This window comes from Sitophilus oryzae, unplaced genomic scaffold, assembly GCF_002938485.1.
Source record: "Sitophilus oryzae breed Bouriz unplaced genomic scaffold, Soryzae_2.0 scaffold_360_pilon_pilon, whole genome shotgun sequence".
NCBI lineage: Eukaryota > Metazoa > Arthropoda > Insecta > Coleoptera > Curculionidae > Sitophilus > Sitophilus oryzae.
The window spans coordinates 8,376-26,702 of record NW_022146930.1 but is presented as its reverse complement, the minus strand read 5'-3'; the positions used below and the strand labels follow the sequence as shown (position 1 = coordinate 26,702).

At 30.3% G+C, this 18,327-nt stretch overlaps 1 protein-coding gene across 1 annotated transcript; it reads right to left on the bottom strand.

Moving 5' to 3' along the window:
- Nucleotides 1–602: 602 nt before the first annotated feature.
- Nucleotides 603–17,430, bottom strand: LOC115885074. The gene is made up of 3 exons (XM_030903838.1): nucleotides 17,193–17,430; nucleotides 9,814–9,966; nucleotides 603–1,904 (listed from the first exon to the last, which is right to left on the bottom strand). Exons 1-3 carry the CDS (start codon nucleotides 17,242–17,244, stop codon nucleotides 1,693–1,695), a joined length of 417 nt encoding a protein of 138 aa, XP_030759698.1. The 5' UTR covers nucleotides 17,245–17,430; the 3' UTR covers nucleotides 603–1,692.
- Between the last annotated feature and the right edge of the window lie 897 nt (nucleotides 17,431–18,327).

Here is an 18,327-nt window from a genome sequence, read left to right as displayed (position 1 = left end):
TGTCAGTTTTGAGTCAATATTTTTTAATTCTCTTTCATAAATCCCGAATAACTTATGAAAAGGAATACAAAAATTTTCAAAAATGGAAGCAATTAAAAAACGTGCGAGAAGAAATAATGTTTTTTACCTATCCTCCCTGTTAAAGTATCATTTAATCTATCCTTGCGGATAAAGTACTATTTTATCTACTATTTTTGATAGATATCAGTGGATACAAGGCAATTTTAACAGTTGATATGGAAAAAAAATATTTACTTTTTTCATTTAAAAACTTAGGCTCCAATGAAAAGACGGGTTAAAAAACAAAATTTATTTTTTTTAAAATATAAAAAAAGATGCTAAAGCTATACTTAACAAGAAACACACTTAGGAGACACTTTGTTGTACACATTTTTAAACCTAACCTACAATAAAAAGCTTTTTCTACCGCGTTCTAACACAGTTCTAAAATGCAATAACATTTATTTTTATTTTTCATATATATAAATCTTAAATATATCATTATATTTTCTGTTACATGGTACAATGTATTTAACGCTCGATAGATAGATGATATAGAAAAATATATTTCAATATAGCTATAGATAGTGCCGTCAATGTTATTTTATAATATTTCAAAGAAAGTTATTCAAAAATATGATTTTAAAGTGGGACATGCACGTTAGAAAATCTATAACCGAGTCATTCAGACACTTTTGTCCAGTAAACATTTAACGTGTGTGACCCACTCTAATAGTTTTATTAGGAAATATTAGACTTTAGTAAATGTTTTATAGATAGTATACAAAAATTGGTATTATAAAATTGAGACATACAGGCTATAATCATGCTTAAAACAAATTAAAAATTAACAAATGTATTGAAATGCTGTAAAATTTACTCTTATCAAATTTGAAACAATATAAGAAGGATTTCGAACACGTATGCATATTTTTTTTGCTATGGTATTTTATTAAAAACTTAATACTATACATACAAGAAAAAAAAGTAGAAAAATTAATAAATTATAGCTCATCAAATATAGGATACTTGTTGCAAACTGTGAGAAATGCCTTTGTTTATTTTTGTTTTGATATTTAGGTGAAAAAATAAAGTATTTTTTAAGTTAAGCAGGTGCTATCATGCCGTACACAGACTTAGCAAGTGCTATAATATCCTACACAGACTTAACAGTTGTCTAAATAGACTCTTATGAGATACAAGATCTCCTACTATTGCCTTGGAACATTATCAATTATCACAAAAAAAGTGCCAAATACCCTATATTTGACGATCTATATATTATATACATTTAACATACACTATCATAAATAACTTTTTGACTATGAGAAACTATTGTCAAGTAAATTGAACGTGTGTGACCCACTTTATGCTCAATTATTATTAATGTTTTAAACAAAATGTACAAAGAATATTTTTTTAAAGTGGGCCATACACGTTGTAACATGCTTCCAGGAAAATGCCTTCTGTGGCTAGGTAAATCGAAAATTTCAAACATGTATGGCCCACTTTAGATTGTTTCCGATGTGGTCCATTTCTATAAACACCGACAGAAATAATCACAATTAAAGACAAAGAATTTAGAAAAAAGCTTTTGTCTATACAAACTACACACTTAATAATAGACTATCATAATAAATAACTTGAAGAAAATGGGTAGAAAAGCAAAATTAAAGCGTTTTTGCGGATGTTTTAGAACAGGAATGCCAGGGTGGCAAGCAAAAGACCGAAGACAGTGAATCCGGTGAGTTTGGTGGCAGAGTTGCACTTATCTGTTTCACAAGTGCTGCAAGAACTCTGGTAAGTTTCTCCGGAAAGCCAGCCTGCAGTCTTGGCTATGGCTTCGCAACCGAATGCTGGTGGATTCTGGCATCCTCTGGCGATGTATGAGTTACCTTGGTCATCTGGAAAACAAGGAAAAATACATGAATCAAATCTACTGCCATTACTCTAAGATCTGGCTGCAGGACGAGTCTATTACGCTGTACTGTTCGGGTCGCTCTCAGGGGTCGGGTAAAACGGGTGTGTGGCCGAAGGAAATATATATTATATTTCAGAAATCTGCCTAAGGCTTAGCCTGATCCTGTCGTGTTAAGCCACACCCAAAATTCCAAACACACGTGATTTGATTAAGGCTTGATTAAGGTTTGCAGAGCTTCAGCATTTGTCATAAAATAGCGAGCGAATATATCACTGTAATCAGAAAACTTCAATCTATTGCCGTATTGTAACGGAACTTTAAATTATGTTTTTGTTTTCGAGAAAATTTAGTCCAAACATAAGGAAAATTTTGTTGATGTTTGTCATCACGCTTGTCAATTACAATATTGTCAAAACCTTTGCCAACTGTTGGTTACAACGTTGAAACCAACGTTGGACTCAAGTGACAACCAGCATTTAATATCGGCTACAAGATTCTATCAAAAAAATGGGTCTATGTAGTTATGATCTAGGGTTATACATATAATATAAAAAATATCAAAAAACTAGGAAAATATTAAAATCTTTTAAGAAATATTTAAAATGTTGTATATTTCTTTAACAATATTATTTTAATGATATTTGATTATTTTTCAGTATCGACTTGAACCAGGCATAAAATAACTACTTTTGTACTAAAAAAAGAACGTTAACCCCAATATATCATTAAAAAGACCTGTAGTTGACATACTTTCCTATTTTTTGTCTAAGGAAATTACAAAAATTACCTTCTCCCTTCGAACGATTTAACCCCTGGGTAGTTTCAATCACCCAATAAAAGGCATAGGAAGTCCTATTTTTACATACCCCTCAATGCTATTTTTATATTTTATATACGTAGGCATACAAAACACACATCTTATGTATATACAAGTAATTATACCCTTCTATACTTTGTTAAATATGCATTCAACAAACTAATTGTGGTCTAGTGAGGCACGTAGGATACCTTTTTAAGTTTGACATTGCTTAATAACTACTAAATTAATAATTAAATACGTTTATATTTGAACATGGCTGTGTTCATGTTGTTGGTGTATATTTATATACACATATAATAATATAACAAAAATGATTCGTAAAACAAACATAATTAAGCTACAATTAACAGCTATAATTATATTTTCGTTTATAAAACGATTAGCATTAATATAATGTCGTACAGAGTGTCCTATTTTAATAAATTTACAAAAAATGACAGAGAATTAACAAAGGTATAGTTTAAAAACTTACTAAAATACCAGAAAAACAAATAAAAATGACAAAAAAAAATAAAATTTAATATTGGATGATACAAAAAACATTACTTACTCAAACGAAGCGTTCTAGTTTTATAAAATCTAAATAAACCTGCTATTTTATTGTTTCTATTACTCATACCGGGTGTTGCATCTCATCATAACTTTAGATATTTTTGATTAGCTCGTTTACGAGTTATCGCCGATTTCTTTTTAAATATTTCTCTTTTCTTATGGCCCTGTATTTACTTATGAGCACCAGTCAAGGTAAAAGATAACTGTCTCAAAACTCATTCCTACATCGGAAATCTTAAAGATGTATTTATAAATACAAATTAATATGAATTAAAGTAGAATAAAGTAATCAATTACAAGGTTAATTATAGTATTATTACGATATTCAATAACTTATTAATTTAGGTACTGTTAAATTGTTAGAACTTTACGATTTAAGAAGATGTTCAAATATTCCTCCATCGACTGCTAGACAATAACCCAGGCGATCATAAAATTCTCTTCTTACATTCGCTAGTTAGTAAACTGAAATTCTATTGCATTCGGCAGAAATACAATTTTTTAACTCGTCTAGATTTGGGTATTTTTTATCCTTGTATATCCTGTTTTTTAAATGGCCCCAGAGAAAGAAATCATTTGGCGAAATATCAGGAGACCTTGCTGAGTTTACTGTATGATTTAGACCAATAACGTTTCCGTTAAAACTATTGTCTAAATATTCCCGAACAGCCAGGGTACTGTGTGCCGGGCAGCCATCCATTTGGTACCAAACTTCCTGATTTTCCCTAGCGACACCATGTAAAGCAGGTAAAATATGATTTTCGAGTAGTTCCAAATAATATTCTGCATTTAAATTTCGCGTAAGAAATAATGGCCCGATAATATTGTGTCCGAATATCCCTGCCCAAACATTTACTTTCTGTGGATATTGCGTCCTTGTTTCGACAAACCTGTGTTGGTTTTCTTTGTTCCAATATCGGTAATTTTGAACATTGGGTTCATTATTTAAGGTAAACGTGCATTCGTCAGTGAAACATATGTTTCCATCATATCAAAACAAAACGCCTGCCGCCGTATTTCGTCCCCATCTCGTAGCTCTTGGTAATGATTTTCATATTTCAAGCAATAGTGTTTATTTCGTTTCAAAATTCGAAACGCTGTAGTCTATTCCTATTTCATCCTCAAGTTTCCTTGTGCTGATCTTTCCATCGTTCTCTTCCACGCACAATAAAACTTCCAAGTCGGTATCATTTCTTGCATCTTCTCTCTGTTCCTGCCTTGCTTCACATCTGCAGTTATTTATCAGGGTACCTTTGGTCTCAAATCTCTGGATATTCCTTGCGATCGTAGATTTTCAGGTATCGGTCTATTCGGATACAGAGCAGCAAACATGTCCGACACCTTTTGATAACTATTTCCTTGATAATACATTTAATCATCAATACTTTTTCTTCGGTAGTGTAATTCATGGCTAATATTTTCGATGTAGGTATGAGTTTTTAATAATAATAATAAAGCACTAAATAGATCAATTTCTGAAATGACAACTTCATTTGACAGTTATCTTTTACCTTGACTGGTAAATTAAGTAAATACAGGGCCATAAGAAAGGAGAAATATTTAAAAAGAAATCGGCGATAACTCGTAAACGGACTAATCAAAATTATCTAAAGTTATTCTTTTGAATGTGGGTTTTAGTGCTCTTCAATAAACCTAAATAGAATTATTCTCTAAAATAATTAGGGAAGCCAATAATTGACCCCATTAAAATTTACATGGGATTTCCTATGTCCCGCTCGACGATGGAACACCCGGTATATTATTCTTATTGTCAATGAGAACACCTCAAACGAAAAAATAATGACTCTTTTAAATTCTACAATGGTTTGTTTCAACTTGGGTATATTAAAAAAGACGAAAATAAACTTCAAGGTCCGCCACTGTTAGCAATGACCTAAACTTTTAGCGTCTATGATATCATTCTGAAACGATTTAAAACGCCTTTGTAATAAAAACAGGAATGAACATATCAAATCAGAAAATATCTTTAGCAATTAACAACATTATTCATATCGAGAACATAAAAACAGTATTTGTACTTAGATGCATGTATTAGTAATCGCAAAACATTTTCCGATGCACGTCATCAATAATATCGACACTGACGTGTCGATATTATATACCTGACTGTTTATAAACCTGACTGAATGAAATTTTGGCAAAAATGTTTAAATTTGTTGTATGATTTAAGATACCGAGCAGCTCTTCATTTTACTTTATAGAGCAAATGATTGTAACAGATATTTTAGTTAGATTAAAGCTGCAAAAATTAGTTTAAACCGAATTTTATTATCGCTATGTTGGTCACATTGCGCCGCGATCAGCAATGTTGTTCTTTATTATTTGACAATTATCCTAGTGTCATTATTTTATATAATAACGTGTTGTTGAATCTTTGTGGGCAATTCTCATTTTTTTGCCTATTTTCATAGCCTTTTTTTTTAAATTGCACTTTTAAGCACAAACTAGCCGGAGAGCTTGCGACATATTTAGAGAACATATTTTAGGCAAGATAGAATAACAAAAAAAAATAAAGTTTAATAACTTGTGAACCCAGAATCCTAAGTCTGGCTGGGGGATTGGGGGTATTTCGCTACTGCGCAACCCATAACATTGCAAAAAAATAAATCAAAAAACATTCTTGAGGCAACTTGAAATTTGTTTATTCTTAAATTTTAAGCATCTATTTAACCTAGCAATAGAAACATTCTGACGTCAGACTTTTTTTTGGGTTTAAAGTGTAACCTGACCATTACAAATATGTTTCATTATTATACCTGGAAAACATACTTTAGGCATTCTAAAATTTTTTACAGCGTGTTGATTAGATGATATTAAAAATATGTGTTAATTGCCAGAATTCAACGTAGGTTTTAATACTTGCCTGACGCGAATAAATATTTTAAATGAGCGCGACAATCTTTTGCGAGTATCTATAAGGCGAAAGATAGTTTATTGAGACCCGTCGGCAGCCGATGCGGCTGACGTAACAGTATTTTGGAGTACTTCGAATTTTCATAAAAATAATTTTTTTTCGGTTTCATTTCAATTATTTGCAGACTTTTAATTCAGAGATTATTTTGTTGGAATTAAGTTACCATGTACAAATATGTAGGTACTTATAAATTAAATATTGATGTGCATAGTGTAAATAGTTTAGAATAATTACTGCAAATAAATATTTAAGTAACTACTAATTTCGCTACTAACTACTAAATCACAATGGATAAAAAAACATTTAAGTTGTGTAGTTTGTAAAAAAGTTACTAGTGACAAAGTTATTCTTTTTGATGAAGGCAGACAAACAGATACAAAATACTTAATTAAAAAGTCTTCTTATTGAAAGGATTTCAATCATACATTTTTATTAAAAACATTTTCTTTTTATGTATTCAATATTAGTTAGTTTTTTTTAAACTTTTACGACTCCAAAATGCTGTAACGTCAGCCGCATCGGCTGCCGACTGGGCCTGAATAACTATCTTTCTCGCGCTTATAGATACTCATAAGACTTTCTTATCGCGCTCATTTAAAATCTTTATGCGCGTCAGGCAAGTATTAAATCCCATTGAATTCGTCTGGCAATTAACACATATTTTTTAATATCATCTAATAAACACGCTGTAAAAATTTTAGAATGCCTAAAGTATGTTTTCCAGGTATAATAATTAAACATATTTGCAATGGTCGGGTTACACTTTAAACCCGAAAAAAAAGTCTGGCATACTTATTTCTAGGTTAAATAGATGCTAAAATTTAAGAATAAACAAATTTCAAGTTGCCTCAGAATGTTTTTTGGATTTATTTTTTTACAAATGTTATAGGTTGCGCAGTAGCGAAATACCCCAATCCCCCAGCCAGACTTAGGATTCTGGGTTCACCAGTTAATAAACTATACATTTTTAGTTATTCTAGCTTGCCTAAAATATGTTCTCTAAATATGTCGTCAGCTCTTATGCTATTCTTTTAAGAACTAAATTTTCGAGTCTTTGTATTGCATTTCTTGAAATTTGTGTGTTGAAAATATTCCGAAGCATTTAAACAGTCGAAGCAAAGTGCTTGGAGCTTCTCTGTTTTTTAAAACTATTTTGAACGAGAACGTGACAATAAAGGTCCTTTATTATCCTTGACTGCAGTCAAAAAAGTAAGTTTGATTGATAGGCACATTATACCAATTTCAAAGTTAGTTTTTATTAAATTCTGTGATTATTAGTAGTAGTGGGAACTATCGAATGAATACTATCGAAACATTCGATAGTTGCAATTCATTCGAATAATTCGATAGCTAGTAAAAAAACATTCGTTGAAAACTATTCGAATAAAAATCATCGAATAGATGCGTCATCTGCCTTGAAATATTGTATTCTAGTAATTCGGCAGCAAAAACCATTCATTTATAAAATTCATTCATTTATGAAATTCATTTATTCGTCAGGATCGATAATAAATATATTATTATACGGCGACGTAGGTTTCTTTCCGAGAAACCCGACAGCGGTCGATTGGCAATGCTATGAAAAGAAGCCGGCATCTTTGATTTTTTGCAGGAGTCATATAAAGATAAGAACACATTATTTTTTTTTATTGAGGTGCTAGTATTTACACAGAAAATACATATGAAGGGCGCTGTTGCCATATATTGGTATTAGTTGATATTAGCAAAGAATATTATTGTTTGGCTTTAGTTAGTTATAGTATAGTTCATATATTTTGCATTTTTTTATTAATATTCTGTTGTTACACTGCAATAATACTTGTTATTTTGGATGTAGGAAAATGATTTTTAATGTTTTTAAGCAAAGACTGGTTTAATAAAAATAATAGTAATAATTTGTTATACCAATTAACAACAAAATTTAAAATAATTTAATATAAAAATATTTTTACGTAGTAGCAAAATATAAACAACAAATTAGATGTCAAAATTATTTATATTAGATCCTATTTAAAAATAAAATAGTCTTTAAATTTTTTGGCAACGTTGGTTTATTAAATAATAATAATTACAGAACTAATTTGTTATATTAACAACAAACTTTAAAATCATGAAATATAAACATTTATTAATTTTCTAAGCATGCAGTGTAATGGAAGGAAAATATAAATAAAAAATTAGAAATCAAAATTATTTATATTAGGTACTTTATATTACTATTTAAAAATAATATTTATTTTTACTGGCATTTACTTTAAAAAATAGAAATATTTCTTGGCAAAAAACTACATGTAAGAGAATTAGCATAAACAAAATACAAACATCGTTAACTTTTTTTTAAATTGGCACGTGTAAAACTTTCAATTTAATTTTCACACCCCATAGTTTGAGTTCGATAAACCCCCACCCCCATTTACTTAACCACATTACTTAAATATATATGATTATTAAGTTCAACTAATTCATATTATTAAAACATCTAAAATACAAATATGTATTTTAAAAATTAATTCTAAGTTCATCTCATCTCTCTTAAAAATTGCTACTTCTCAAAATTTCCCATTAAAAAATAGACCATATATACCATATAAAATAAAATAATTGAAAGATCGGGCTACGGAAAATCACACAAATTTTTCGGAAAAATTTTGACACCCGCACACGCACACAATCCTCAATTAAAAAAAACTACTATTTTAGTATTTTAAATATTTTAATAAACGCAAAAATAGCACAGTATTTATAAGGTGAAGTTATAAAATTTGAAGAACTAGTAATGCACTGACGTACTTAAAATCAAACGAATACTAAATTTCATTTATCAAAAGCATTCCATAGTCATTGGCTCAACGATAACCATTTAGTTGCACGGCGAGGTTGTCACATATGCTTTAGTATACAAATGAATGAATGATTTTATTCGAATAAAACCATTCGATAGTTGAAATCATTCATTCAGTAACCATTCGATAGTCTAATTCATTCGATAGTTCCCATCGCTAATTATTAGTTTGTGCATTAATAGCACCCTCTTACTTGTTATTGCCACTTATGGCGTTGTAAGATATACATCAATAAATAAATAACCCATAAGAACGGTTATAATAATCTTCATAAGGGACTAGTTTTTTAATAAATTAAAAATAACACGTACAACTCTTTAAAAATTGATATAATAAATATCTGGTTTGTCAATTTTAAATTAAGATTCATCTCATAAATCCATCACAATCTGGCAGCGCTGTCGCCGTCGCTTGTCGCTCCAAGTTGATCACATGCATCGGAAATTGTTTTGCGATTACTATATAACCTTATCTAAACAAAATGTGTCATTATTTTATAATGAAGTTTTTAAATACCATGTGTTATTTACTTATAGCTGCGAGCTGAGAATCAAAACAAAAATCTGTTTTAACAGTAAAGTCACAGCCTATGCATTAGTCAGCTAGTCGACTTAAGATCATTTACCCACCCAAACAGATCTTGTAAAATTTAGTAGAGCAGATTTGATAAGCAAATAAGGTGTTGTTGAAAGATTCTGAGTTAATATACCTAGAAAAATAAAATTATATTTTCTAATCTCACCTTTAGCTTCGATCTTGTAACATTTAGGCCCTACCAAGGCGTTCAAAAATCCGGCACTTTGACATTCTTCAGTGCTGTAGGTGAAGGAAGCCAATCCCCAACCGCAGGCGGTGCTGTCTTTGCTGTTGCAGGAGTAGCATTTCAATCCATTGGCTAAAATAAAGATCAGGGAATTACAAACGACAAATACCTGATCAAATTTTCAAAAATTAACAATTAGAATTCATAACACTACCAGAAAAAAAAATTCCTTGAAATTAAGACTATTTCTCCCTTCTGGCAACACCGCTTTTGGATAACAAAAGCGGAAGTGTAGATCATAAAAAATAAAAAAATTATTGGGAAATCATTAAAAATTATGAAAGGCTACTAACTATTGAAAGACCAACATATACCGGGTGTTGCATCTTCGAGCGGGACATAGGAAATCCCATGTAAATGTTAATGGGGTCAGTTATTGGCTTCCCTAATTATTTTAGAGAATAATTCTATTTAGGTTTATTGAAGAGCACTAAAACCCAAATTCAAAAGAATAACTTTAGATATTTTTGATTAGCCCGTTTACGAGTTACCGCCGATTTCTTTTTAAATATTTCTCCTTTCTTATGGCCCTGTATTTATTTATGAGCACCAGTCAAGGTAAAAGATAACTGTCAAATGAAGTCTGTCATTTCAGAAATTTACCTATTTATTGAAATTTACCTTTATTATTATTGAAAACTCATACCTACATCGAAAATATTAGCCATGAATTACACTACCGAAGAAAAAGTATTGATGATTAAATGGTATTATCAAGGAAATAGTTATCAAAAGGTGTCGGACATGTTTGTTGCTCTGTATCCAAATAGACCGATACCTGGAAAATCTACAATCGCAAGGAATATCCAGAGATTTGAGACCAAACGTACCCTAATAAATATCTGCTGATGTGAAGCAAGGCAGGAACACAGAGAAGATTATACCGACTTGGAAGTTTTATTGTGCGTGGAAGAGAACGATGGAAAGATCAGCACAAGGAAACTTGAGGATGAAATAGGAATAGATCACACTACATAAATACTATTCCTTCAAATATGAAAAGCATCACCAAGAGCTACGAGATGGGGACGAAATACGGCGGCAGGCATTTTGTTTTGATATGATGGAAACATATGTTTCACTGACGAATGCACGTTTACCTTAAATAATGAACCCAATGTTCAAAATTACCGATATTGGAACAAAGAAAACCGAACACAGGTTTGTCGAAACAAGGACGCAATATCCACAGAAAGTAAATGTTTGGGCAGGGATATTCGGACACAATATTATCGGGCCATTATTTCTTACGCGAAATTTAAATGCAGAATATTATTTGGAACTACTCGAAAATCATATTTTACCTGCTTTACATGATGCCGCTAGGGAAAATCAGGAAGGTTGGTACCAAATGGATGGCTGCCCGGCACATAGTACCCTGGCTGTTCTGGAATATTTAGACAATAGTTTTAACGGAAACGTTATTGGCCTAAATCATATAGTAAATTGGCCAGCAAGGTCTCCTGATATTTCGCCAAATGATTTCTTTCTCTGGGGCCATTTAAAAAACAGGATATACAAGGATAAAAAATACCCAAATCTAGACGAGTTAAAAAATGCTATTTCTGCCGAATGCAATAAAATTTCAGTTTACCAACTAGCGAATGTAAGAAGAGAATTTTATGATCGCCTGGGTTATTGTCTAGCAGTCGATGGAGGAATATTTGAACATCTTCTTAAATCCTAAAGTTCTAACAATTTAATAGTACGTAAATTAATAAGTTTATGAATATTGTAATAATACTATAATTAACCTTGTAATTGATTACTTTATTTTACTTTAATTCATATTAATTTGTATTTATAAATACATCTTTAAGATTTCCGATGTAGGAATGAGTTTTCAATAATAATAAAGCACTAAATAGGTAAATTTCTGAAATGACAACTTCATTTGACAGTTATCTTTTACCTTGACTGGTGCTCATAAGTAAATACAGGGCCATAAGAAAGGAGAAATATTTAAAAAGAAATCGGCGATAACTCGTAAACGAGCTAATCAAAAATATCTAAAGTTATTCTTTTGAAATGTGGGTTTTAGAGCTCTTCAATAAACCTAAATAGAATTATGCTCTAAAATAATTAGGGAAGCCAATAATTAACTCCATTAAAATTTACCTGGGATTTCTTATGTCCCGTCCGACGATGCAACACCCGGTATGCTATTCTCTAAGTTAGGTACCATACTATCGAGAAAAAAACGGCGTCAAAGATGTGATAATTATGGCGAAGTCGATCTATAATATTTCCTGTAAAAATACTCTCTACTCTGGCAAAATGCCATACAAAATACCTTGTGTTTACCTAAAGCCATGAAGAGTACTCAAAAGTTTTTAATATCTTTTTGATAATAGATATTGGACTTTCTGATAAAAAAAACACTTGACAGATTTGTATTTTTCTTATTTGCCATAACTTGTTTTTTTCTGATCTACAGTTACTGATATGCATTCGAAAACTGAACAACAATGTGCTATATTTCTTTTCATTTTCAGTACAGTATTTTTACACTAAATCATATATCATTTGTATAAAAATACTTTTTATAATTACTGCTGGGTAAATGAATTTCTAGATATAGTACCAGATTTTTTGAAACTTTAGTTTCGGAGATATAAATTTAATCGGACCTTAAAAACATTATTTTTTTTCAGGAACTATTTGAGACAGAGTTTACCAAAAATGCTTTTTATAACTACTACTGGGTAAATGAATTTCTAGATATAGTACGAGATTTGGGAAGTACAAAGTACAGGTCTATGAGTTTCTTTGGTGAAAAAAAATTGAAAACTTTTAAATTTTCAGTTAAACTACATAATATCTTGAAAATATGGCAACGTAGGTACTGAATTTTAGAGTGTCGAAAAAAACCGAAAAATTCCAGTGGTATGGTAGGCTATTAAGATCGGCAAAAAGAAGTTTTTTTTTTAATTTCACTCAAAATGAGTTATTTGCGTCATAAATGACCTAAATACAAAATATTTTCATGGTGTCTGTTTGTCTGTCTGTCCGTCTGTCTGTAACACGATAACTCAAAAACCGCTAAACCGATTTTAAACAAAATTTGGCGCAAAAATACTGTGCCACCCGAGAATCTGGCCATTAATTTTTGGTGGGGGTGGGGGGTTTGTAAGGGGGTATGGGAAGGGGTTAAAAATTTAAAAAATCGTAACTCCAAAATTACAGTAGCTAGCGAAACGCGGTTTTCAAAAAAATGGAGAAATTCCTTTACTTTGAAACTAAAAGAACTGCCTACCAACTTTTTATTAACATATGTTAGTATGGGCGGCTATACGTGCCTCTGGCGCCATTTTTTTTTAATTTTCTGGTATTTTCGATTTATTTGAAAAATGGAAAAGGAAAAATATATATACTCTGTTTTTTTTCTCAGGTAAGATTTCGACAGACGATGACAGAAGAAAAGCAGATGACGTCCCATACCAATCTACTTATTTTACTAAAAAAAGTTTCTAATAATTTTTAAGTTATCTATGGATGTCGTGTCTTGTTGTTTTTAACCAGTTTTATTGGTTTATTTAAAAAATGACAGATCGTATTTCAATTTTATTGGTTTGACGGAATGATGAACGACAAACGGACGCCGATGCGTATGAACTCGCCTTTAGATTTTTGTCATTTTTGACGCTTGTCAAAGTCTTGCCAAATTATAGGTTATAATTTTGTGTCAACTTTTGTTAAATACCCTGCGTTTTGGAAGATGATGCATTTTGATTCGTATTATTACATGTGTTTTGTGTCTTTTGAAGTCAAGTGGAAGAAAAATTGAGTGAAAATTAACTGTAGACCCAGAGCACAGTTTATGGTTAATACTCGCTGCCCAGGCAGAAAGTCTTATACACTAATGAAGTTGCCATCGATAAAGTTTGTATACCATTTTGTCGTAGATAAGTGCATCTCGTATATGGTAGAAGGATCAAACTAAACACATACTAAAAACTGGAGCAGCTGTAAAATATCGACATCACACGATAGGTAAATAATGGATTTTAGTACTGCAGAAAAATAATGTCAAAAGGTACTGGTTTAAAAAAATTAAGATTAAAATTAATTAATCAACCTTTAAGGTATAAAATTTGGTAGGTGTTATTATTAATAAAATAGTTTGTTTTATTTACCTATGTTGTTTTATTTATTCCTGTGGAATATTACAAAATGCGGGTAGTTTTATAAAGCTTGAAAGTAAATAATAGTTCTTTTTTATATTTTTTTGGTATGTAGTGTCTTGTTCTTGTTTGTTTTGTATTAACACATACCGTTTTTATTAAATAAAATAACTCGATTACATTTTTTCAGTTTTATACAGTTTTTTTCACAATATTTTGAAGTAATCACTTGTCCACAGCACTTGTCATCTTGTCAATCAAATTTTAAATATTTCCTGCCAGAGAATAGGTACATTAAAGAAATGCTAACTTCATGTTAAAAAATGGAAACAGACGCCACCTGGTGTCGCCTGGCAGTACTAGCTAAATTGAGGGGAATTGGAGGGGCGGGGCTTAAAAGAGGGGAAATTTAAAAAAAATATATTTTTATAAGTATCACTGACTTACTGTTTAAAGTTAATAAACATATTTTTTATTACTTTAATATAATTTAATGTATTAAAAAATATGTCTATTAACTTTACACAGCAAATCAATGATATTATTAAAGACTTATTATTTTCAGAGAAAATTCATAGTAAATAAATTACACATTAGTAAACAATATCATTTATTTTTTAGAGCTGCGATTTATATTACAAAAATATATAAAAATATTATATTTTTTTAACAATGAAAAATAATATCCCGGAACCTGAAAAAGAAAGATGATCAATTAATGACTTAAATTAGTTCAAAATACATTTTGCAAATAACTAGTGAATTGGAAAGATAAACATACTATTAAAAAGACATTTTAGTAGTATGTTATCATCTTTACTGATAATATATTATATAAGTATATAATAGGTAAAAAACATGCATAAGGCACTATGATACAACTACCTGTATCATGATAATACACTAATATGCCAAAAAATATATGCTAATTTAAATTCCTTTAATGATCTAATGAAACACTATCTAGCCTCAATGCATGCCATTCCAAAGGCAAAAAAAAAACTGTTATACCAAATAAATATCAGCTGAATAAAACATAAACCAAGCCAACGTGCATAAACAACCAAAAAATGCATCAAAAAATACTTTTATCAGATCATACCCTTGGATATATTATGTATTTTATATATCGCACATCCCGTTCAAAAGTTTACTAACTCAAAATAAAGAATATAGAGAACATTGTCAGGAGAAGTAAATGTAAATTTAAGTTAAGGCAATATGCTCCTTTTTGGATATTAATGGCCAAATAATATAATGTTGATTTAATAAAATTTTACTGGCATCCTTCTGAGGTATAAATCAGATTAAAAGGACATTGTTTTTGTAATAATTGTTTGTTTTGTAAACATTTTTTGAAGACAATACAGTTTTGAACGGGCTGTGCGATATAAACAAGGATCTTACTATTATTTGAGGTTAGAAAGTATTTAAATAACATAAAACATAATCAAAATCATTTGTCATCATAAATTATAGAGGTACTTACGTGTTTTGATATTATTATCAGGAAATAATACGTTTAGTTAAACAGGTACGCTGCCAGGCAAGTTCTATCGGCGGGTCTTTGCAAAAGTTGAAATCTAAAAATACAAAACTACGTTTACATCTTAGTTGTATTTACGAATAAAGTATTTGTGTGTAATTTCTGACTTACCAGTTAATTGAATAATCGCATTAAATACATCCAAATGGTAATTTAATATTGTAAAAAGCAAAATTGTTTTAAATCACTTGCCAGGACAGCCGGCCAGCTTCTTTGTTGACAAAATGGCCGCGGTATCATGATTTAAGCAATGTGAGTGACAAAGAAAGCCAATGCCTGGCAGATGATTACATTTTTTCAGTTTTATACAGTTTTTTTCACAATATTTTGAAGTAATCACTTGTCCACAGCACTTGTCATCTTGTCAATCAAATTTTAAATATTTCCTGCTATGCGTTCCAGTTGTACCAACTTATTTCTTTGTAAAATAAAATAAACTACTTTGAAATTAAAATGACAGACACACCTATCACTGTCAAGGATCTTCTCGTTGGACAGACTATACCACCCTTTAAGGTATAAAATGATAAAATAAAAATTGTGAGACAAACAGAAATCATTAGTTTGAGAATAAAACGAAACTACAAGAATATAAGAAATATATTAGAACATAAAAAGTAGAGATCATCCTGTAGAAATCATAACCTTGTACCATAACATACATATTATTATTTACTATTCTAGTCTATTAATTAAAAAATATTAGAAACTGTGTAGTTAAATACACACAAATCTCTTACTATACATGTAACATTAGGTAGGTATAATAATACACATTAGTGTATGCAAATTTGTTATTTATAATTGTACAATGACTCAGAATCATGAGTTTATAATTAATAAGACAAAGTCTGATTTTTTTATTTTTAAAATGAATTTACTCTAAAACCGATAACCTTTATACAAAAATATTCCACAATTAACTGGGTAAAGATTGATTGAACTTAAAAAAATGTACCTATATATTATACAATATGACCGAAAAAAAAACGGCGTCATCGATGGCTATGAAATGAAGATCGTTGTCATTTTCTATCTAAATTTATAAGGGAAATGTCATCGATCGTCACTTCTTAACCAGCTGGACGAATTCCCTGTCCGTTTTTTTTTATCATACGGTAGTAATAACATTTATACACTCTTATCTGACTATTATTGAATTTATTAATCAATCCAAGGTACCTACCGATAAATAAAAACATATTAAATAAATAAAATATAACTCAATGAAATAAATGTATAACAACATTAAAACAGTATTAAATAAATAAAAATATAACGCATTGAAAAATAATACAACGCAAGTGCGAATGTGAAGAGGAATTATTACCAAAAAAATGCGATTTTCTAAAAAACTAGAAATTGAAATCAACTAATTAAAAGGAAAATAAAGAATAAAAAAGGGAAGCTATAAAACGTGCCAAAAATACTGATGATCAAGCTGGCTTTGGTCGTTTAGTTAAATGAATTTTAGTGTAATTAAAACGCACTTAAATCTCTGCTTTTTTTTAAGAATTCAATGTCACAAAATGAATAACTTATTAAAAAAAAATAAAATTAAATATTACAAAAAAAAAAAGAAAAAAAAAGTTTCTACTACTTTTTAAATGACTAAATAACGCCCTTACCAGCATTTACAGCCAAAATTAAAGCCACTGCGAACGTGAGGAAAGAAGCCATTTTAGATGATTTTTCCGGTTGTTTTGATCAAAAAACCTGCCAAAGAACTCGGTACACCAAGTTTTATTTTAAATTAAATCGATTTTAATATACTTTAACAAGATTACAAAAATTATTTATCTCTTTAGCTTCAATGCTACTACACTCGCACAAACCCAGACTGAATCAAGCAGGCGGCGCTTTGAATTTGAAGAAGGGAGAACAAGAACGCGTCTAACAGCGTTGCCACACTGTTTGTAGACTCGTAAAAGTTATCAGACTTTGTTCAAGGTACATATATAATGAGTTTTGTTTGCAACAACATAAGGCGAGGAAGGTTTTATTAGAGGAAATGACCTCAATTTGACGTTAAATATTGCAGGAATCTGTTTTCCTTTATGAGTAGTTTATATTTGCACTTTACACTGTGTGGTAAGAGAATAAAAAGGTTAGATTTGGCAACAGGGTGTGTATAGTTGGAAATGAGAGGACCGGATGGCTCCTGTGTTTGTGTCTGTATATTAAAGCATAGCGAATTTTTGTAATTTGAAAGTTTAGAAAAAGGTTTAAAGAAGAGATATTTTAAGTACTTTTGCATTAAAAGTAGATCGCTGTCATTTTATATGTAAATTTATATGGTAAATGTCATTGATCGTCATTTCCATTGGCGTAACTACAGGGGTGCCCGGGGGTGACGGTCCCCCCCCCCCAGGTACTGCTGGGCCTCCCCCGAGAAATCTTGAATTTTATGACTCTTGGCTACGTATTAATTTTTATTTGCTTCTGATGTAGTAAAAATTACGTTTTCTAGTTTTGTTTAGTTAATATTATTTTGTTTTGTTCAAAAAACGTGTTAATTTTTCTTTTTAGAAAATTTGTAATTATTTAAGTAATCTACACGGTTTGATAACCAAGTCTATGAAATTTATTGACAGAGAAATTCATGTAAACGTTTTATTCAAAAAATGTGTTTTTTGTGTTCTCTATTGGACAGAAAATTTATAAAAAAATTTATAAATTTTTGAATATTTGTCATAAAAATTTTCTAAAACAACACACCTCAAAATATGTATATTTAAACCAGTATATTCACTAGTTTACATG

Bases quoted from the DNA above. Each gene is read 5' to 3' on its own strand.
- LOC115885074 (XM_030903838.1), bottom strand. From the start codon at position 17,244: ATGGCTTCTTTCCTCACGTTCGCAGTGGCTTTAATTTTGGCTGTAAAT. The intron at 9,967-17,192 runs GTAAGGGCGTTA...TCTTTATTTTAG, and splicing joins AATTTTGGCTGTAAATGCTG to CCAATGGATTGAAATGCTAC. The intron at 1,905-9,813 runs GTGAGATTAGAA...CTTGTTTTCCAG, and splicing joins TTACAAGATCGAAGCTAAAG to ATGACCAAGGTAACTCATAC.